Source organism: Thalassophryne amazonica, chromosome 1 (genome assembly GCF_902500255.1).
Source record: "Thalassophryne amazonica chromosome 1, fThaAma1.1, whole genome shotgun sequence".
Taxonomy (NCBI): Eukaryota; Metazoa; Chordata; class Actinopteri; order Batrachoidiformes; family Batrachoididae; genus Thalassophryne; species Thalassophryne amazonica.
The window spans coordinates 111,948,579-111,972,181 of record NC_047103.1 but is presented as its reverse complement, the minus strand read 5'-3'; the positions used below and the strand labels follow the sequence as shown (position 1 = coordinate 111,972,181).

The 23,603-nt window shown below is 40.0% G+C and overlaps 1 protein-coding gene across 3 annotated transcripts in view; it reads right to left on the bottom strand.

The window, feature by feature from the left end:
* Positions 1-4,844: 4,844 nt before the first annotated feature.
* The window catches only part of cd99 (CD99 molecule), a 135,027-nt gene continuing 116,268 nt past the window's right edge, over positions 4,845-23,603 (bottom strand). For all 3 annotated transcript variants that reach the window (XM_034173510.1, XM_034173515.1, XM_034173518.1), the window contains 3 exons: positions 15,805-15,921; positions 15,667-15,720; positions 4,845-7,305 (listed from right to left, as the gene is read on the bottom strand). In XM_034173510.1, coding sequence (XP_034029401.1) covers positions 7,277-7,305; positions 15,667-15,720; positions 15,805-15,921 — 200 coding nt within the window. In that variant the 3' untranslated portion in view covers positions 4,845-7,276. The remainder of the gene's footprint in view (positions 7,306-15,666; positions 15,721-15,804; positions 15,922-23,603) is intronic.

Here is a 23,603-nt window from a genome sequence, read left to right as displayed (position 1 = left end):
CATGCAGATGAGCTTCCCTGAGACAGTTTCTGACAGTTTGTGCAGAAATTCTTTGGTTATGCAAACCGATTGTTTCAGCAGCTGTCCGAGTGGCTGGTCTCAGACGATCTTGGAGGTGAACATGCTGGATGTGGAGGTCCTGGGCTGGTGTGGTTACACGTGGTCTGCGGTTGTGAGGCTGGTTGGATGTACTGCCAAATTCTCTGAAACGCCTTTGGAAGACGGCTTATGATAGAGAAATGAACATTCAATACACGAGCAACAGCTCTGGTTGACATTCCTGCTGTCAGCATGCCAATTGCATGCTCCCTCAAATCTTGTGACATCTGTGGCATTGTGCTGTGTGATAAAACTGCACCTTTCAGAGTGGCCTTTTATTGTGGGCAGTCTAAGGCACACCTGTGCACTAATCATGGTGTCTAATCAGCATCTTGATATGGCACACCTGTGAGGTGGGATGGATTATCTCAGCAAAGGAGAAGTGCTCACTATCACAGATTTAGACTGGTTTGTGAACAATATTTGAGAGAAATGGTGATATTGTATATGTGGAAAAAGTTTTAGATCTTTGAGTTCATCTCATACAAAATGGGAGCAAAACCAAAAATGTTGCGTTTAAATTTTTGTTGAGTACATTAGTATATCTAATATATAACATTAGTTTATCTAAAAGAATAACTCAAGTAACATTTACTAGTAATTATCAATTGAATATTTTCATTGACTTTTACTGTCTTTCTTCATAAAAAGTAAAACTTTTCAGGTGTTCCCCTTGTTTTCACTCAAGGTTGCCACAGCAGATCCAATTTGGATCTGCATGTTGATTTGGCACAAATTCTACACTGGATGCCCTTCCTCACACACCTCCACATTACATGAAATATAGCAGGGGTGTGGTTTGAATCAGGAACCATCTGCACTGAAACCAAGAGCACTAACTGCTTGTCCACCACCTCTGCACTGAGTTTTAAGTCCCTTTGGCTCCTCCCTTGTTTTCACTCCGAGTCGCCACACCAGATCTTGGATCATTAGTTCATGAATGTGTTCATTATAAATCAACCATCGATGCATCTTGATGGGTCTTTTTTCAAAACAGAATTTCTTTTGTCTCACTGTTTGACAAATATAAGTTTTTTTTTTTATTATTAATCATAGTGGGTAGAGGTGTGGCCAAGTTGTTAGTGCACTTGGGTTCAGTGCAAAAGGTTCCTGGTTCAAATCCCACCCCTGCCACATTTCTCCATGTAATGTGGAGATCCATCAGGAAGGGCATCCAGTGTAGAATTTGTGCCAAATCAACATGCAGATCCAAACTGGATCTGCTGTGAAAACAAGGGGAAGAGCTGAAAGGTTTTACTTTTTATGAATAAAGACAGAGTAAAATTCAATGAAAATATTCAGTTGATAATTGCTAGTAAATGTTATTTGAGTTAAAATTTACTTAAGAATTCCCCTTGTAAAATTTGCTTGGAATTTCTGATTGGAAAAACGTGCCTAGGTTTTTTCAAGTAAATATCACTCCAAATTTTTTTAGTGTAGGTGGAATTCTTTCCCATTCTTGCTTGATGTACGACTTCGGTTGTTCAACAGTCCGGGGTCTCTGTGCTTCATAATGTGCCACACATTTTCAGTGGGCAACATGTCTGGACTGCAGGCAGGCCAGTCTAGTACCTGCACTCTTTTACTATGAAGCCACGCTGTTGTAACATGCAGAATGTGGCTTGGCATTGTCTTCACGAAACATCAGGGACGTGCCTGAAAATGATGTTGCTTGGATGGCAGCATGTGCTGCTCCAAAACCTGGATGTATCTTTCAGCATTGATGGTGCCATCACAGATGTGTAAGTTGCCCATGCCATGGGCATTAACACACCCCCATACCATCACAGATGCTGGCTTTTTAACCTTTTGAAGTGGTAACAATCTGGATGGTCTTTTTCCTCTTTTTTCCGGAGGACATGACGTCCATGATTTCCAAAAACAATTTGAAATGTGGACTCATCAGACCACAGCACATTTTTCCACTTTGAGCCTGTCCATTTCAAATGAGCTTGGGCCCAGAGAAGGCGGCAGCGTTTCTGGATGTTGTTGATGTATGGCTTTCTCTTTGCATGGTAGAGTTTTCACTTGCACTTGTAGATGTAGCAACGAACTGTGTTAACTGACAATGGTTTTCTGAAGTGTTCCTGAGCCCACGTGGTAAGATCCTTTACACAATGATGTTGGTTTTTAATGCAGTGCCGCCTGAGGGATCGAAGGTCATGGGCATTCAATGTTGGTTTTCGTGTAGAAAGTTCTCCAGATTCTCTGAATCTTCTGATTATATTATGGACTGTAGATGATGGAATCCCTAAATCCCTTGCAATTGAACGTTGAGAAACATTGTTCTTAAACTGTAGGACTATTTTTTTCATGCAGTTGTTCACAAAGTGGTGATCCTCTCCCCATCTTTGCTTGTGAATGACCGAGCCTTTTGGGGATGCTCCTTTTTATACCCAACCATGACACTCACCTGTTTCTAATTAACCTGTTCAATTAAATTCTATTCTGGAATTAACAGGGAGCCAATGAAGAGAGGCCAATATGGGTGAAATATGCTCTCTCCTTCTAGTCCCTGTCAGTACTCTAGCTGCAGCATTTTGAATTAACTGAAGGCTTTTCAGGGAACTTTTAGGACAGCCTGATAATAATGAATTACAATAGTCCAGCCTAGAAGAAATAATTGCATGAATTAGCTTTTCAGCATCACTCTGAGACAAGAGTGAACATAAACATGAACATAAACACTTATTAAATGCATTAAGCTAGTAAAATAACATTGAAAAATTATGTATTTAACAGGAAATAAAAGGGTTGAGTTCTTCTACAAACTGTTGAGATCTAAGTTTCTAAAAACATTTTGAACTCAAACTCATTGTAGAAACTGTACAATTTATTAGCAGCCTTGAAAAATCAATCAATTTTTTTTTATATAGCGCCAAATCACAACAAACAGTTGCCCCAAGGCGCTTTATATTGTAAGGCAAGGCCATACAATAATTATGTAAAACCCCAATGGTCAAAACGACCCCCTGTGAGCAAGCACTTGGCTACAGTGGGAAGGAAAAACTCCCTTTTAACAGGAAGAAACCTCCAGCAGAACCAGGCTCAGGGAGGGGCAGTCTTCTGCTGGGACTGGTTGGGGCTGAGGGAGAGAACCAGGAAAAAGACATGCTGTGGAGGGGAGCAGAGATCGATCACTAATGATTAAATGCAGAGTGGTGCAAAAATGTCAGCTGCCTATTTTATAAACACTACCCAATCTAGAGGCTGTGGATCCCCACAGGCAACATGCTAGTCTTTTTTCATTAGTGTATTTTTTCTGCTTAGTTGATTAACAAAAGGCTAATTTACCAATAAATCTTTACTATGTGATAAAAAGCAATCACTTTACAAATGTAAAAGAAAAATGCCTGTCTGTATGAAAGGGCCATATCAGCTATTTTCTTGATTAATCCACAAACTGATTGGTACATGAAATGCCAGAAAACAGTGAAAAATGTCAGTTCATGTTTTGCAAAACCCAAGTTGACGTCCTGAAATGTCACCAACTGAAAGATCTTGAGTTTACTGTCTGAGAAACTAAAAAATATTCACATTAAAGTAGACCTGCATTGAAATAAATGTGGTCAGATCTCAGAAAGAAATAGCTCATATGTATTTATGAGACCCTTATGAATGCAGTAAAGTAAATCTGCAAGCCCAAATTTGTAATTCAGCGGAGAAATCTTCATTTAAAAATGACAAATTTGCAGTTAAAATTTGGCCCTCTGCGAAAACTGTTTGTACATTGGGGACATTGCTGTGACGCAAGGGAGAAGACGGAGCACTAGTGCCTTCAGTCCGATCCCGCACTGAAATTGATTTTATCTATTAATGTTACTGTTATACACATCCTGGTTTCAACATCCAAAAGTAAGCTGCAATGAATGCAAGATACAGCTCTGCATGCTCAGATCAGCGGCGACATCGACAGTAGGCGACGTTCTTTTGCACCAGCCAGCTCGCTAGCGCAGCATGCGAGCAGGTCGTCGCAGTAACCCGGACCCCAGCCCTGCCCCATGAGAAAATATTGGCTTGCATGGAGTGCCTCCGGGAAAATATGATCGAATACAGATCTAGTCTAAAGGCAAAACAATCATAAACAACCTTGAAACGGCGGTAGGCTAAAGACAGTAGATTTTCAATGCGACACCACTGTCAAATGGGCGTATGAAAAAGTCCCCAAAAATAATTTTCAGGCAAAAATAACAGAAATGTATACTCACCAAGTTTTTAAAAAAGTCGATCCTTCTGTGTAAGACAATAAAAAGGTGCTTTTGTAAGAGATGCAAACTGACGTAAATCCATAAATTACAGTTGGCGTGCACAGTGCATGCTGGGATATGGTCTTCTCTCTAACATCTTGACAATGTCCCGGATGTGATGACAGTTTTGCGGAGGGCCAAATTTTAGCTGTAAATTTGTCATTTCTTAAATTAAGATTTCTCCGTTGAATGACAGATCTGGGCTTGCAGATTTACTTTACTATATTCAGAAGGATCTTATGTGTAAATATGTCATTTTTTGGTCCAAAGATCTGACTGCATTTATTTCAATGCAGGTTTACATTAAAGAAGTTGAAATCAGAATTTGGACACTGAAAAAGCTCCACAATGATTAATCAATTACAAAATAGTTGGTGAGTCACTCTCAAGCAGCTTGAAGTGAAAATCTGCCACCTCTGGGTCCACTGCACTTTTGTAATCTCTCATAAATAAAGAATTTAACACACTAACTGTATGAAGCAGATGCTGACAAAATGACACTGTACAACACCAGTTTATTGAAAACATCCATTTGACACACAAACTTTAACACTTCTCTGATCATCAGTTGTGATACACATGGAAAACGTCCATCTGTGAAATCAACAGTCAAACTTACCAAAACCTAGAACAGAAAAGAAGTGATGACCTCAGCCCTTCTAAAATCAAACAGCGCAGCAGCACATTATCAGACGTATTTACAGTTTAAAGGCCCCATAAATTATTTTAATCATAACAATTCTAATCTATAACCCCATAATAAAATTACTGGGATTCTGATCATTTCTGTACTCATTTATGACTCCAGCCAACACTGCTGACAAAATGTTTGAACATCGTGAACAAAAGTTACCTGTGATACAAACAACACACTTTCTGTCTCATGCATCTGAGTAATTAGTGAAACAGCATCGTATTGTCCTAACCCCCCACTTGGATCATCTTTTGATACGAAAAACTTCTTCTGGATCTGAATCCACCTACATGAAGAGTCTATCGACACCACAATAAAGGCCTTTTGAGGGCAGGGTTCCACCTTCATGACATTTAGCACGTTTCACAGTGAAGTGTAGGACTCGGTGAGTCCTGCTGATGACTCGATGACTTCGAGCACCATGTTGCAGTACAGCGTGATGTATCACCTCAGGCCTGGGGAGCTCACGAACCATCACATTTTTTGAAAGGTTCAAATGTCATGGTCATGGTGATATATTGGCGTGTCTTGTTGATACTCTGGCACTTTCATGACAACATCCTGCTGAGTCTTGTGCGATTGGTGATAAGTGAGGAGAATAAATGGTGACGAACCAGCACGGTGCTGTCACAAAAGAAACATGAAGACAACCAGACACTGTCAGGATCACATGACCGCAAACTCTTCCTCTTCAACTAGAGTCTGCAGCAGCACCTGTTTTCATTAATAATGGAAAACAGAGCACCCTACTTTGGTGCAATTTCCCTGCTATGCGCCGACTGTCACTGGGTGACAGCAATCACCTGTTAATGTCTCTACACAAAGTGTAATGTACAGGCATCATAAGCATGAGTGATGTTTCATATTGACATGATTCTGCGGGCATTTTGTCAGGGGAATGTGAGGTCAAGGTGGGATCATGCAATACTGCTGTGGCTGTACTACCATGATCGTGACTGGAGTGAATTGCATTTTTCTACAAAAACATTCAGATTAAAAAGTATATGATTATTGCAGAAGTTTCTGTGAAGGCTCTCAGTTGTCCAGGTGGTTTCCATAGTAGAGAAGCTTGAATCTTCGACTGGAATGGTTGTCTTGACTCTTGTAGAGTCAAGACAGAAGTCAGACTACCAGAGCAAGAATTTTAGCTGAGGAAGCTTCTGCGATTTGAAGCGAAACGTCCTCGCGCTTCTCTACTATTATTCCAGAAGGTGACACACTCTGTGCTACTGCAATGAGCTTTTCACTGGATAACATTCCAAGGTAAAATAAGGCTGTGGTAGATAGAGAAGGTTCATGTCCACTTTATAGATAACTAGAACCTGCATACAATATTTAAAAAGCAAAAACTGGTACTTAAGGGTCGTATAAACAATATAGCAAATCCAGCAAAACAGCGTCTCAGACCAAAACACAGGCTGCGTTTTGGTCTGAGATGCTGAGGCTTCAGTGTGATATTTGGGGTGGTCACTACGGTCTCTTTATAAACATGGGTAGAGGCAATGGTTTGACCGGTCAGCGCTCACATACAGTAAAGGTGCACCAATGTGGCTATGAAAAGGTGGAATGGAAAAACTCTGATTACTACACACACAGGGGAGTGTTGTCTCATCGTCTGCATGGGATGGCATTAAGCCACTAAAGCTTTACATAAAAATAGTTGTTGGCTGGTCTAATAATGGTTAAAGTGCCATTTGTGGCACCTTTAAGGACCGCTGTAGGAGCAAATGAAAATAACTTGAATGGCATATTTGACCCTTCTCATGTACTTCCTTTACAAGCCCACAAACACTACACATTATTCACACCAATGTCCTCCAGGATGCAAAAGCGGATGCCACTTAAAGTGAACATGTCCACTTTTTAGTGTATAATCACAAACATGATGACAAACATACAAAGAAGGCTAAACTAAATTGATGTGTATAGTAAAAACAAGACTTTAAAACAATAAAGAGATAAATGGCTGATCCAGAAATTCTGATTTCAATTTTTTCCACAAAGACAAATGGGAAAAAATACACTACCAGTCAAAAATTTGGACACAGTGTGTCCAAACGTTTGATTGGTACTGTGAACAATATAGTTTCAGGTCAGACTTAGGCTGATCCCAAAGATTACACAAATCATACTGCAGTAGATGTTGAGTTTTCTGACCAAAGATGACTAATGATGGCAACAGCTTCATAGACTGTTGTCTTCTGTGTCTTCGCATGGTGTCTGAGATGACCCGAGTCTAGGACGTCTTGAGCAGGTTGCTGAGGACTGAAATTTGAAAGAAAAACAATCTAGAGAGTATGTCCAGAGAGGATTTGTAACATCCAAAGGAAAACAAAATTGTTTTCATATTCATCAGGCATATCAAAAATCTTTGTAGCCGAGTGGATTTTTCTTTCCAGCAAATACATCCATAAAAATAAGTTGACATACACTTTGGCTAAAAACGTTCTAACTCAATTTTCTCTATTCACATAATCCATTTTGTTAAACAATATGTGCGTTAAGCCACTTCATTTGTGGACAAAATTATGAAAGAAAAATTCAGAAGCTTTTAAAAGTCATCATTTTCTCAAATCTTAAGGCCCGGTCACACGGCACTTAACGAAGGGCAACGAAGCCCAAATGAAACAAGAAATCTGGACTTTTGCTGGCATCGTTTAACCTTCATCAGGATTTTTAAACTGTCAAAAAAATTTGAACGAATGCTGCCAAAAGCCTCAATTCATCCGTATTTCGTTTTGCTGTTGTTTTTGACAGTTTCTTATCATTTGCTTAGTTGTTCTAACATTAGTGTTTATTTCAACTTCGTCTGACCAGCTGAATGTTTTCATACACTGAGCGCGTACTGTATGAGAGTGTACTGTCGGAAATTACACAACAAAATCAGCCTGTTTGCTTGGATTTTTTTTTTTTTTTTATCTGGGTGGGGGGGGTCAGCTTCACTGGGCTCAGGCACCTTATATAGGCCAGAAGTAATCTTTTGTGTGGATACAATTAATTATTTTACCAAAAATAAAAATGAAAACCATGCTCCTGCCACAACCAACTACTGAATTTGAAATAACAAAAAAGTCATGTAATTTCCGACGATACTTGAACACAGTGTCAGCAGCAGCGATTGCCTCCTGCGTGGCCTTATTATTTTTTATTAAATATAACAATATGAATGTAGGAATGACAATCCAGTCCTTATGTACATGTGGCAACAGGTAGATGATTCAGATCATTATATAAAAAGCTGTTCTGGAAGGCAGAACTGCTCTAATATAGTCAATCATCTTTACACTTATATTTTATTCCCCCTTTTGACAGTTTTCTGTTATAAATCAATATATATGTCTTAGTAACATAATACAGTGATACAGCAGCCACCACGGCACACCAGCGTTTTATTTTTTATTTTTTTAATTGGAGCAAGACCAGTGTGTCATCAGTCTGAACTAGACGGTGAGGATTCTGATGATGAAGGAGATGATCCCCTTGTTGTTCTGGATGAGCAACCAGAGCAGGTGGATCCACCGACGTGTGCATAGATCTCCAGTGGGTCAGCTCGTGTGCTTCTCTTTGCAGCTTCTCCAGGACTCAGATGCTACAGAGCTCTGTACCAGCGCCAAGTGCTGGAACGCAGAGCAGGATGCAGACACACACTGCTCCAGCAGTGGCTCCAGGCGCATTTCATTTAAAGTGTGGAGATCAACGTTAGCTTTTGTTTCATTTTGTTCCTCTTTCATTCCTTTTGTGCTCTTGATTCGCGGGCTATTCAGTGATGGGTAAAGTCAAAAGCTCATTCCTGCACCTTTTCTCGATGATTTGTGACTTTTTTACTTTTTTCCCTTCGTTCAGGAATCGTCATATGCCGTGTGACCGGGCCATTCAATATGATGTGTTGGTAAATGTTTTTTTTGAATAACCATTAGCATGGACAAGCTCTGTTCATCATTAGCACTGATAATGCAATCAGGCAAGCCTATAGCTGTACAACCAGCAAAAAGCTGATGGAAGTTCCTTCCTCAGACCAAGTGAATAGATGTTTGAACCACTGTGAACCAAAATGGTGGAAATTATGTACTCATTACTACATTTGATTCCTCTGAAGAAGCATTATTCAGCAGGGCTCTGTATCAGTTCTGCTGAGATCTGCGTCCCCTTTTTATTTTTATTTACATTAAAAATAACTAATATAATGCAATGCTAAAATACCCTCTGCCATATGAGCATTGTCTTCTTTATAATTTGCAGTTGTTTAATTGGTATCTCAGCGCAAAGTATATAAACAGTAAAACTTGCATATAATGGATTCAGGTGGACCAGCGAATTTTGTCCCTTATAACTGAAATCCGTTATATGTGTAAAATGGACAAAATACATTGGGCCTCATGTATCAAAGTTGTGCACTTGTGGCGTAAATTTACAGTGTAAATTTGAAGTACACCAAAGTTGCCGTGACATGTATCAAGCAGTGCGCACCTGCCCATTTCCAGCGTACGCCTGACGCGACCTTGATAAATGCGGCGGGTGAAAACAATCGTAATTATAATAAACATGCCCATAAATATTCAGACTCCGCTTCAGACACACCCTCATTTTACGACATGGAAGCCAGGAAGACGGCAAAGAAAAAGAACTCCACCAATCACGACACGTGCCAATAGAGCGTCAAAAGCGGCTGTCGTATCAATTGTTTTGTAGTATAATCAAAAAAGTGGTCCCTCGTTTATCGCGGGAGTTACATTCTAAAAAACAGCCCGTAATACGCGAAACCGTGACGTAGTCAGCGTTATTTTTTACAATTATTATAGACGTTTTAAAGCTGTAAAAACCCTGTAAAACCACTTTATACACTTTCTCAATCAGGCATGAACATTTTCTCACTTTTCTCTTGTGTGTAAACACTCTCAAAGTTCAAACCTTAGTAGAAAAATAAGACCAAACTGTTTTCAGGCCCAAACATTTGTTTGAGAAATTAAAATAGAACGTTTTCCTATAAATAATTACGATGGCTTTTAGAACTAACGAATTAATTTTAACAATCAACGTACGAGGTCGGACACATAAGAAATTATTAATAGTGACTGACCAGTATTTCACAGATTGCGCTTCTACATCCTGACGCTGCACCTTTTTCCACTCACACCTGGCTGCAGGTGTCTGTTTCCGAGTGACAAACACAGTTATGAGTAGTTGTTGGCGCTCTTTTTTCTTCTGGGCGAGAAGATTCTTATAAACAGACACGCAGAACACAGAACACTGTACAAAAAAAAACATGCAAAATTGGACTAAAAACTCCGCGAAACGACGAGGCCGTGAAAGGTGAACCGCATTATAGCGAGGGACCACTGTGTTCTCTTTTCACATGTCAATAATTCTTGACATGTGGATATTTGCTCGCTCAATTAATAAGACACGCCTAATTTTTCAGATTTCTTTATTCTTAAAATGTATTTCTTTATTTATTTTATTGTGACAAACGAATGGAGACGACACAACCTGATTGCAGCACGGGCGAAGGGAATGACAACACTACAGTTGTAATGATCAATTTCATTGTCTAAAATGATCACACCACATAAAGTTAAGCTCAGCGCTGCTCTGGCTCCAGGCTCTGGAGAAAAACGCCAGCAGCGCTTTCTTTGCGGTCAGCGCTGTGCCACGGATCATGCTCGATAGACCAGCAATCCCACAAAAGTGGGATTTGTATTGATTATTATGTAGTATAATCAGGAAAATGTTATTTATGTAACATATGCATTGATTTGTATGATGGCACTGTTTATCAGGCCGATCATTTTCATTTTTACGTGGATTCCAGCGCTGGTTCATTTTGGCGTATAATTTACGCCACCTCTCGACCTGGTGTATATTTTCAGCGCAGCGTACGCCAACGACCACATTGATAAATGCCAAGTAGCGCAGCCATTTTGGCGTACACCCCATATACGCTCAAATATCGCCGTACGCACGTTGATACATGAGGCCCATTATATGTATGTAACGGATTAGCTACAGTCAGGAGGCGCCAAACGATCTATGGGGAATCCTGAATCGGAACCTGCCTCATTTAATGAACAGGTCAAAAATTCTATCCAGGTTTTGGAGCAGCACATGCTGCCATCCAAGCAACATCTTTTTCAAGGACGTCCCTTATTTCAGCAAGACAATGCCAAGCCACATTCTGCACGTGTTACAACAGCGTGACTTCGTAGTTAAAGAGTGTGGGTACTAGACTGGCCTGCCTGCAGTCCAGACCTGTCACCCAATGAAAATGTGTGGCGCATTATGAGGTGCAAAATCCAACAACGGAGACACCGGACTGTTGAACAACTGAAGTTGTAAATCAAGCAAGAATGGCAAAGAATTCCACCTACAAAGCTTCAACAATTAGTGTCTCAGTGCCCTCGATTTTACAAGCTTTGAGCTTTACAAAGATAAAGCACATCGCTACATAGTGATTTGTGCTGTATTGCAACAAAAAGGTCAGTTCTTAGTGGGAGTAAAAATTTTGACCCTGGTAGTTTTTGCAAAATAATTTGTTTCTGTGTGCAAAGTACAATAATGTAATCATCCAAAACAAAAGTAGGATCTTTAAAGCTGCTGTTTTGAAAAGTACTTGCTCTGCAAAAAAAAAAAAAAAAAAAAAAAACTTGCAAAGATTTTGAAGAAAATGTTAAATTTCATAGAGGGGAGGGGGTGGTAATAATTTTTTTCCTCATATCTCCTACTAAAACACATTGCTGACATAATTCTATAAAATCCCTTCTAAATTGGGCGGTCTATTTAAGATGCAACATTCTCCCAGCGTCACTTCCCTGCTACCTCATGTCATTACTGCTCAGCCCCGCCTCCACACCAGCATTCACCTGTGGCCTCTGAGCAGGGAGAAAACATGTACAACCCCTGGCAAAAATTATGGAATCACCGGCCTCGGAGGATGTTCATTCAGTTGTTTAATTTTGTAGAAAAAAAGCAGATCACAGACATGACACAAAACTAAAGTCATTTCAAATGGCAACTTTCTGGCTTTAAGAAACACTATAAGAAATCAGGAAAAAAAAATTGTGGCAGTCAGTAACGGTTACTTTTTTAGACCAAGCAGAGGGAAAAAAAATATGGACTCACTCAATTCTGAGGAAAAAAATATGGAATCATGAAAAACAAAAGAAAACTCCAACACATCACTAGTATTTTGTTGCACCACCTCTGGCTTTTATAACAGCTTGCAGTCTCTGAGGCATGGACTTAATGAGTGACAAACAGTACTCTTCATCAATCTGGCTCCAACTTTCTCTGATTGCTGTTGCCAGATCAGCTTTGCAGGTTGGAGCCTTGTCATGGACCATTTTCTTCAACTTCCACCAAAAAGTTTCAATTGGATTAAGATCCGGACTATTTGCAGGCCATGACATTGACCCTATGTGTCTTTTTGCAAGGAATGTATTCAGTTTTTGCTCTATGGCAAGATGCATTATCATCTTGAAAAATGATTTAATCATCCCCAAACATCCTTTCAATTGATGGGATAAGAAAAATGTCCAAAATATCAATGTAAACTTGTGCAATTATTGATGATGTAATGACAGCCATCTCCCCAGTGCCTTTACCTGACATGCAGCCCCATATCATCAATGACTGTGGAAATTTACATGTTCTCTTCAGGCAGTCATCTTTATAAATCTCATTGGAACAGCACCAAACAAAAGTTCCAGCATCATCACCTTGCCCAATGCAGATTCCAGATTCATCACTGAATATGACTTTCATCCAGTCATCCACAGTCCACGATTGCTTTTCCTTAGCCCATTGTAACCTTGTTTTTTTCTGTTTAGGTGTTAATGATGGCTTTCGTTTAGCTTTTCTGTATGTAAATCCCATTTACTTTAGGCGGTTTCTTACAGTTCGGTCACAGACGTTGACTCCAGTTTCCTCCCATTCATTCCTCATTTGTTTTGTTGTGCATTTTCGATTTTTGAGACATATTGCTTTAAGTTTTCTTTCTTGATGCTTTGATGTCTTCCTTGGTCTACCAGTATGTTTGCCTTTAACAACCTTCCCATGTTGTTTGTATTAGGTCCAGAGTTTAGACACAGCTGACTGTGGACAACCAACATCTTTTGCAACATTGCGTGATGCTTTACCCTCTTTTAAGAGTTTGATAATCCTCTCCTTAGTTTCAATTGACATCTCTCGTGTTGGAGCCATGATTCATGTCAGTCCACTTGGTGCAACAGCTCTCCAAGGTGTGATCACTCCTTTTTAGATGCAGACTAACGAGCAGATCTGATTTGATGCAGGTGTTAGTTTTGGGGATGAAAATTTACAGGGTGATTCCATAATTTATTCCTCAGAACTGAGTGATTCCATAATTTTTTCCCTCTGCTTGGTCTAAAAAAGTAACTGTTACTGACTGCCACATTTTTTTTTCCTGATTTCTTATAGTGTTTCTTAAAGCCAGAAAGTTGCCATTTGAAATGACTTTAGTTTTGTGTCATGTCTGTGATCTGCTTTTTTTCTACAAAATTAAACAACTGAATGAAAATCCTCCGAGGCCAGTGATTCCATAATTACTGCCAGGGGTTGTATGTCTAATCATCACTTCCTAATATCAAAAGCAACCATCAGAGGGAAGCGATGTAATCAGAGCCTGTCTGCCAAACTCACAACTAGTTGTCTGACTTGGTCAGTTAACTTGGCCTGAGGAATGAACTTCCATCAGATCTTCACTTGCTGCATAGCTACTATAGCCTTGCCTGTTCCTGTTCGCAGAACTAGCAGTGAGCACTTCTCAGTGCTAACACTTATTACAGGTTATTATTACCGAGAATCTGGGGATGTAATTCTTACTGTTTTACTTCTTACCTGTTATTTACCCCCACCCCATCACAATTTTCTTGTGCCGCCTCCAGAAACCTGAATTCATATTATGACTATATCTGGAGGTGCATATTTCTCGACAGTTTGAACATGAAACATTTAATTATGACCTAAACTAAAACACTGGAGTTTCATTAACGGCTTTATTCCGTTCAGAAAGGACACAAATTTATCTGACATCAACGCCCATTATTTTATCACTATTGACTGAGTGAATATGAAATCTGTTCCATAGTACATCTGAAAACGTTACTGAAGAATTTCCGAAAACATCTGTCTGAAATAACATAAGACAGTCCACCTTCTTAAGGTTGAAATGAGACCAATCATAAATTCTCCATCGAATGGCTGTGAATGTTCATAAACCTGTTGTGTGGGCCGCCAGAAGAGGAGGTACTGCTGGCCCACCACCACCAGAGGGCACCCTGCCTGGAGTGCGGGCTCCAGGCACCAGAGGGCGCTGCCGCCTAACAGGAGTAGCCAGGGTGACAGCTGACACTCATCACCGATGACAGCTGTCACCACTCATCTGATCAGCATCAGTATATCAGCAAGACGTCATCTCCACCTCTTTGCCGAGATATCGCTCTACCAAGGAGGTAACGTTCTCAGCCAATTGTGTTATCGTCTTAACAATAATACTTTGTTGCTTGTGTATAGGACAGCTGGAGACTGTATTGGACTTTATTGGATAAGTACTCACATTCCTACACTACAGTATTTTTCTGACGAGAGGTGGAGGTGGTGTTTCCACCCTACGTGTTGCTGGGTGCAGACGCACCCACATCTGACTGTTTCTGTTCCTCGCCAGCAGTACCGGATCCGACGAGCGGAGGCAGTGGCCACCTGGGAGTTCGGGACTTGGCGGCTCCAGTATTCCCGGGGTTCGGTGGCGGAGGAAATCGGGTGGTTCCGGTTCGACTTGGACAGACGTCTCCTATCTTCGAGCCTGCCCACACGACACCGTTGGAATTCGGCTTATTCTCGACATTGTAATCGGTTGTGTTTGTTGTGCGTGTTTCACAACAGTAAAGCATTGTTATTTGACTTCCTCCATTGTCCGTTCATTTGCGCCCCCTGTTGTGGGTCCGTGTTCCTACACTTTCCCAACAAAACCATCTATTTCAGATAATTTATTATTGTTCATAAGTAGATTGCATTGTTTTAAATCACATAAAAATCATTGTAATGTCTGTTAGTTTCTGTGTTTAGTTTATGTGCATTCCTGCAGAGGTGCTGCAGGACCGAACTCTGCAGAACATCTGTTGACAGTAAAAAAAAAAAAAAAAAAAGAAAAAAAGACACACTTAAGAAATCGCATTTATACACAGGTATGAAATTCCCGATTTGTGTTTAGAAATAAGACATCATCATTTGAAGGTTTCAGATGCAAAAGCCAGTATCTCCAAGATCACAAATTTTTATATGAGGCCAACATGCACTTGACTGCTTTCGTAACTATCACAGTTCAAAATACTTATGAATTTGAACAAACAATTTTCATTTTATTTATGGAACTCATTTTAAATGGCATTTTTCTCCATTTAAAAAGTTAAGATATACGTTTTGCATCTGAATCTTCAAAAAAAAAAAAAAAAAAAAAAAATTGGGTTGCTTGCCTATTCTGATTTTCTCATTTCAAGCAAAAATGCAGTGGCCACAAAGTCTGTGGAGCGCTAAAGTTGAAGAGTGTGCTTTCAACTGTTCCACTGTAAGCATGCCAAATGATATGAGATTCATTCCACTAAAGACACCCACCTTGAGGCTCAGATTGGACACCCTGTTGGCCTTTGCCCCTCTCTAGGTCTGAACCTGAATAAAACACATTTCTGTTAAGCAGATTCTCCAGATAACACGACTGTACAAACTCAAAGTGATCAAAAGCCAGGTACTGACCTCCCTGACCCTTGAAGCACAGCTTTTTCTTCTGGTAAGCAATGTAACTGGATGCTGCTCCCACCAGTGCCATCGCTACGGCACTGACGATTCCTGCAATCTGTCCTGATCCAGCCTCTGACGGACAAAGAGACAAACACAACACCAAGAAGACGGGAACGTCAGGAGGTAAATCTAGGTCAGAAGGATTAACGAGTTTTGGCCTTTTAGATAATTATATCCAAAGCAGTGTGCAAAATGTGTATTCTACAGTCAGGACCATAAGTATTTGGACATCGACAAATAGTAATTTTCGAGTTGTAATGAAACAATCAAGATGTGACTGAAGTGTAGAATGTCAGAATTCAAAAGGTATAACAAAATTATGACATTTACCATTCAGGAATTTTAGCCATTTTTGGACACACAGGTGGCCAAGTGGTTAGTGCGCTTGGTTTCAGTGCAGAAGGTTCCCAGGTCAAATCCCACCCCTGCCACATTTCTCCATGTGGAGTTGGTAGGGCATCCGGTGTAAAACCTGTGCCAATTCAACATGCAGATCAATCAATCAATCAATCAATCAATTTTTTTATATAGCGCCAAATCACAACAAACAGTTGCCCCAAGGCGCTTTATATTGTAAGGCAAGGCCATACAATAATTATGTAAAACCCCAACGGTCAAAACGACCCCCTGTGAGCAAGCACTTGGCTACAGTGGGAAGGAAAAACTCCCTTTTAACAGGAAGAAACCTCCAGCAGAACCAGGCTCAGGGAGGGGCAGTCTTCTGCTGGGACTGGTTGGGGCTGAGGGAGAGAACCAGGAAAAAGACATGCTGTGGAGGGGAGCAGAGATTGATCACTAATGATTAAATGCAGAGTGGTGCATACAGAGCAAAAAGAGAAAGAAACAGTGCATCATGGGAACCCCGCAGCAGTCTACGTCTATAGCAGCATAACTAAGGGATGGTTCAGGGTCACCTGCCTCCCATTCTACTCTTACAAACCCTAGGAACTACAAGTAAGCCTGCAGTCTGAGAGCGAAGCGCTCTATTGGGGTGATATGGTACTATGAGGTCCCTAAGATAAGATGGGACCTGATTATTCAAAACCTTATAAGTAAGAAGAAGAATTTTAAATTCTATTCTAGAATTAACAGGAAGCCAATGAAGAGAGGCCAATATGGGTGAGATATGCTCTCTCCTTCTAGTCCCCGTCAGTACTCTAGCTGCAGCATTTTGAATTAACTGAAGGCTTTTTAGGGAACTTTTAGGACAACCTGATAATAATGACTTACAATAGTCCAGCCTAGAGGAAATAAATGCATGAATTAGTTTTTCAGCATCACTCTGAGACAAGACCTTTCTGATTTTAGAGATATTGCGTAAATGCAAAAAAGCAGTCCTACATATTTGTTTAATATGCGCTTTGAATGACATATCCTGATCAAAAATGACTCCAAGATTTCTCACAGTATTACTAGAGGTCAGGGTAATGCCATCCAGAGTAAGGATCTGGTCAGACACCATGTTTCTAAGATTTGTGGGGCCAAGTACAATAACTTCAGTTTTATCTGAGTTTAAAAGCAGGAAATTAGAGGTCATCCATGTCTTTATGTCTGTAAGACAATCCTGCAGTTTAGCTAATTGGTGTGTGTCCTCTGGCTTCATGGATAGATAAAGCTGGGTATCATCTGCGTACCAATGAAAATTTAAGCAATACCGTCTAATAATACTGCCTAAGGGAAGCATGTATAAAGTGAATAAAATTGGTCCTAGCACAGAACCTTGTGGAACTCCATAATTAACTTTAGTCTGTGAAGAAGATTCCCCATTTACATGAACAAATTGTAATCTATTAGACAAATATGATTCAAACCACCGCAGCGCAGTGCCTTTAATACCTATGGCATGCTCTAATCTCTGTAATAAAATTTTATGGTCAACAGTATCAAAAGCAGCACTGAGGTCTAACAGAACAAGCACAGAGATGAGTCCACTGTCCGAGGCCATAAGAAGATCATTTGTAACCTTCACTAATGCTGTTTCTGTACTATGATGAATTCTAAAACCTGACTGAAACTCTTCAAATAGACCATTCCTCTGCAGATGATCAGTTAGCTGTTTTACAACTACCCTTTCAAGAATTTTTGAGAGAAAAGGAAGGTTGGAGATTGGCCTATAATTAGCTAAGATAGCTGGGTCAAGTGATGGCTTTTTAAGTAATGGTTTAATTACTGCCACCTTAAAAGCCTGTGGTACATAGCCAACTAACAAAGATAGATTGATCATATTTAAGATCGAAGCATTAAATAATGGTAGGGCTTCCTTGAGCAGCCTGGTAGGAATGGGGTCTAATAAACATGTTGATGGTTTGGATGAAGTAACTAATGAAAATAACTCAGACAGAACAATCGGAGAGAAAGAGTCTAACCAAATACCGGCATCACTGAAAGCAGCCAAAGATAACGATACGTCTTTGGGATGGTTATGAGTAATTTTTTCTCTAATAGTTAAAATTTTGTTAGCAAAGAAAGTCATGAAGTCATTACTAGTTAAAGTTAAAGGAATACTCAGCTCAATAGAGCTCTGACTCTTTGTCAGCCTGGCTACAGTGCTGAAAAGAAACCTGGGGTTGTTCCTATTTTCTTCAATTAGTGATGTGTAGAAAGATGTCCTAGCTTTACAGAGGGCTTTTTTATAGAGCAACAGACTCTTTTTCCAGGCTAAGTGAAGATCTTCTAAATTAGTGAGGCGCCATTTCCTCTCCAACTTATGGGTTATCTGCTTTAAGCTACGAGTTTGTGAGTTATACCACGGAGTCAGGCACTTCTGATTTAAAGCTCTCTTTTTTAGAGGAGCTACAGCATCCAAAGTTGTCTTCAATGAGGATGTAAAACTATTGACGAGATACTCTATCACACTTACAGAGTTTAGGTAGCTACTCTGCACTGTGTTGGTATATGGCATTAGAGAACATAAAGAAGGAATCATATCCTTAAACCTAGTTACAGCGCTTTCTGAAAGACTTATAGTGTAATGAAACTTATTCCCCACTGCTGGGTAGTCCATCAGAGTAAATGTAAATGTTATTAAGAAATGATCAGACAGAAGGGAGTTTTCAGGGAATACTGTTAAGTCTTCTATTTCCATACCATAAGTCAGAACAAGATCTAAGATATGATTAAAGTGGTGGGTGGACTCATTTACTTTTTGAGCAAAGCCAATAGAGTCTAATAATAGATTAAATGCAGTGTTGAGGCTGTCATTCTCAGCATCTGTGTGGAAGTCAGACAAAAGGTCTGAAAATTCACAGAGAAACTCACAGTAACGACCAGGTGGACGATAGATAATAACAAATAAAACTGGTTTTTGGGACTTCCAATTTGGATGGACAAGACTAAGAGTCAAGCTTTCAAATGAATTAAAGCTCTGTCTGGGTTTTTGATTAATTAATAAGCTGGAATGGAAGATTGCTGATAATCCTCCGCCCCGGCCCGTGCTACGAGCATTCTGACAGTTAGTGTGACTCGGGGGTGTTGACTCATTTAAACTAACATATTCATCCTGCTGTAACCAGGTTTCTGTAAGGCAGAATAAATCAATATGTTGATCAATTATTATATCATTTACCAACAGGGACTTAGAAGAGAGAGACCTAATGTTTAATAGACCACATTTAACTGTTTTAGTCTGTGGTGCAGTTGAAGGTGCTATATTATTTTTTCTTTTTGAATTTTTATGCTTAAATAGTCGTCAGAAGACGTAGCACCCACCGAGCTGACACCTTTGACATTCCAAGTTCTTCATGCAGAATGTGTTCAATTCTCTCATGGGATATTCCCACAGCATCTGCTAGCTGATTAATCATCGATCGTCTGTCGTCCATCACCATTTCATGAACAAGGTCAATGTTTTTCTGGGTTGTGGCTGTTGCAGGCCGCCCAGTCCTTGGGTCGTCTTCAAGGCTCTCTCTGCCCCTCTTAAATTCAGCTGCCCACTTCTGCACTGTAGATATGGAGGGACATTCATCCCCTAATGTAGCAACCATATCCGCATGAATGTCCTTGGGCTTTAACCCCTTCTTATGCAGGTACTTAATCACACCGCAATGCCAGATTTTGTCCATTTTTGCCGTTTCCCTCTATCACGAACTTTCAAACTATGAACCACAAACTACCTCACAACCTGGAAGAAAATAACACAGTTAGTCATCAGAAGAGTTGAACTTAATGCATGCCAAGTTTTATTGAAATGGCATTTCTCCTTCTTGGTGAGCCTTAGAACTTTTCAGCCTACCCTCAGTACCCTAACCACTGACTCCACCAGATAATTTCACTGATTAATATCACTTTGAGCAGGTGGAATTAGTTAATCAGTGAAATCATCTGGTGGAGTGGGTTGTTGCAGAGAAAACCTGCGCCCTCTCTGCCCTTTCTGGAATGATATGATAATGAAAGATATCACAAGAACTTAACTCTATCTTTGATAAACTTATACAAATGTGTCCTAGCTTTTTCTTGTTAAGTCTATCAGATGAGAGGCTATCACTGACTCGTACAGTTGAAACCTCTGAGTACTCTTCTCCTACTGGCTAGTAAATGTATTATTTGTCAATGGATTAAGCCTAGACCCCCCACGATCAACCAGTGGTACGGGGAGATCTTTAAAACTCTACCGATGGAGTGTCTGAGTGCAGTCCTGAACAGGGATGAAGAGATCTTCAAAAGGATATGGGCTGCTTTTTAAACCACCTTCCAGCAAACACAGCGGAGCTATGGAGAGGTAGCTGTACTTTAGACTGGCAACCCCTTGGTGCCCCTGCATATACCCAGCGTTCTTCAATGGTTCAGTCTATTCTTTCCTTGTACAGTGAGCTACCTGACTTTGTGATATGTTTAAATCTCAAAGGTTCTACACGTTGCATGTATAATGTGTCCACATGCTATGAGGTACCGTCTTGTACTACCTATTTTACTTTTTTTTTAAGGTTCTGTGACCTGCATATATACTTGCTATCATGTGTGTTCTTTGCACATTCCTGTTTCTCTGATAATCCAATAAAATATCATTTAAAAAAAAAAAGCTACGTTTCTTCAGCTGTAAAGTATTTTCAGATGTCGTTTTCCAAAATCAACTCACGAGTAATTTACAAGTAACAGGTCGTGGATGTGGTACATATGAGCCCTATGCTGGCATGTGTCAAAAATACTGTGCATGCCCAGAAGTTTTCGACAAACTCACCATACTACGCTGTATACCAGCATGCTTCAATGTGCTCTTAACTTATACAAAACGTACCCATAAATTATTAGACATGCCCCAGCATATTCAACATATTTTTAATATGTCTACATATGCAAGCTAAATCATCACAGTGTGACAGGGCCTTTAGGAACATCAGGAGCACAAGTTTCTCCATGTAGAAGTGGAGTGGCGTCAGGAGCAGGGCATCTGGTATAACATTTGTGTCAAATCCCAATGTGGTTCTCTACTGGATCAAGCAACAAGGGCAAACAAAAGAGAGAAACAAAGTCTTCAAATATTTATGGACCCAAATATTTATGTTGACCCGATTTCTTCCCTTTGCTGATGCAGAATGTGATATCTTACAGCTGAGATATACTGTAAGTGAGGACACAATCATCTGTTTAGAGTTTGTGATGTGCCCCATATTTTGACATACTCATGGACAGTCCATTATTTTCTATGTTGACTGGTTGATGTGCTTACACTTTACATGACTGTTCATGTGCGGCTAGTCCAGCTTTCGAACGGCAAGGCTGTCTACGCTGTCTGCACTGACAGACAGACAGACTGAGTCAGGGTGCTGTGTATTCTGTCATGTAGGCACTTATTCTCAATCGCAATGAATGCCTTTTGGATCATGCTTCTTATAGATCTCGTCTCTGCTTGGTCTTCACATGTATCAAGGTCGATGTTTGTGTTCTTCATGCGGCGTTTCAGCACATCGTTATAGCGGAGCTTCTGACCACCGTTCTTTCACCGTAAAAGATAATATTTAATATTCTCTAATATTTTGACATACATGAAGAACTTAAAAAACATTCACAAAGAACACTGATGACAATAACAGAACTCGTTAAACTTTAAACAAAGAATAAATGCAGGACTTGTAATTTTAGGAATTACACTTGATAAATCCACAGTTCCTTTGCCTGAGCACAATGGTAGTGGCTCCTTACAGTAACTCTTCTACAATACTTCATTTACAGTTTGATACTCACTCATCAAATGTGTGACCAAGTACAAATAAGTCAGAGGCCCTGTGTTCCACCAGATGGCAGCAAAATACTTCAAGTGACAGTCAGATTCTACTGACTGTTATAATACATAACACCAGCAAGTAGATCAAGCTGAAATGGATTACACAACAGATTTAAAAATAAATAAAATAAAACCTCAACAACACAAAGGTTTTAAATCTGGTCTGAAAAATTCATCTTGAACTGTGCAAATAAAGGTGACATGCAAAAGAAGCTGCAGTAGAACATGATCAACTGCACGGCGGGTGGAACCAAGAGCCACACACGGGCGTGAATAAGCTGCCACTGGCACACATTACAAACCACAGTGAGTCAGAAGGCAGAGGTGTGTCTTGTGATGTGCAGTATCCAAAAACAGGGCGTTGTTTGTTGGTGAAAACAAAAAGACAGGATGCCAGCACTCCAGTGACTTACTGCTGGAAAAATGTTGAGTAAAATGCTGCTTTCAGTGTGTTTTCCCACATCATGTGCAGAACACAACCAACAAATCAAAAATCTAATCAATTTTATTTATATAGTGCCAAATTACAACAACAGTTGCCCCAAGGCACTTTATATTGTAAGGCAAAAGCCATACAATAATTACAGAAAAACCCCAACGGTCAAAACGACCCCCTATGAGCAAGCACTTGGCGACAGTGGGAAGGAAAAACTCCCTTTTAACAGGAAGAAACCTCCAGCAGAACCAGGCTCAGGGAGGGGCAGTCTAAAACAGACAACACACACTGAATCTGCCACCACAGAGATCAAAGTTCACTGGCATCGGATCGATCACACATCCGATTTTTATTCATTTTCAATTTATTCAATTTCTAAAACCACGACAGCGTCGCCCCAAGGCACTTCACACAAAAGAGTTCAAGAACAATTTAAAATAAATTAAAAAGAACAAATGTAAAGAGCACAATTAAAAGATCAAAAAATAAAAGAACAAAATTTAGAAATAATTAAAAAGGATGCAACACACTATGTTAACCAGAGCACTGATGAAAGAAATACTGTATGTCTTTAGTCTTGACTTGAATGTCTCCACAGTTATCAGACTGACACTGTGGAGACATTTTATTCAGATCAGTTATTTACAAAAAGCTGAATTTCATGATGTACCACTTACACAGCAGGGAAAAGTAAGAGCAGCTTTAAATACAGATAAATACAAATCACAGCACATTACTGTCAACTGTATCAGAAACAGCACACCAACAACTAAACATGCACTCACGCTGTGGTCAAACATCTGTTGTGCACATACGTTTACTGTGTGCACAGCTTTCTCCTCAGTCTTGTCTGGAGGAATGTGAGGCTAATGTGGAGGTATGCTGCATCGACAGTTCAAAAGTACTGACTTTTGACCTCCTACTGTGCTGACCTGTGCGTGCACGGACACTGAGTGGACAGCAGGTCAGTGGCATGGCTCACAATGGAGCAGAAACTGAGGCATGTCAGAATTTACACAACTGTGCAACCAATTTGTTTCCTGTCGAAACCGAATTTAAAAGAAAAATTTGTATCAACAAAAGTCACATGCCACCGAG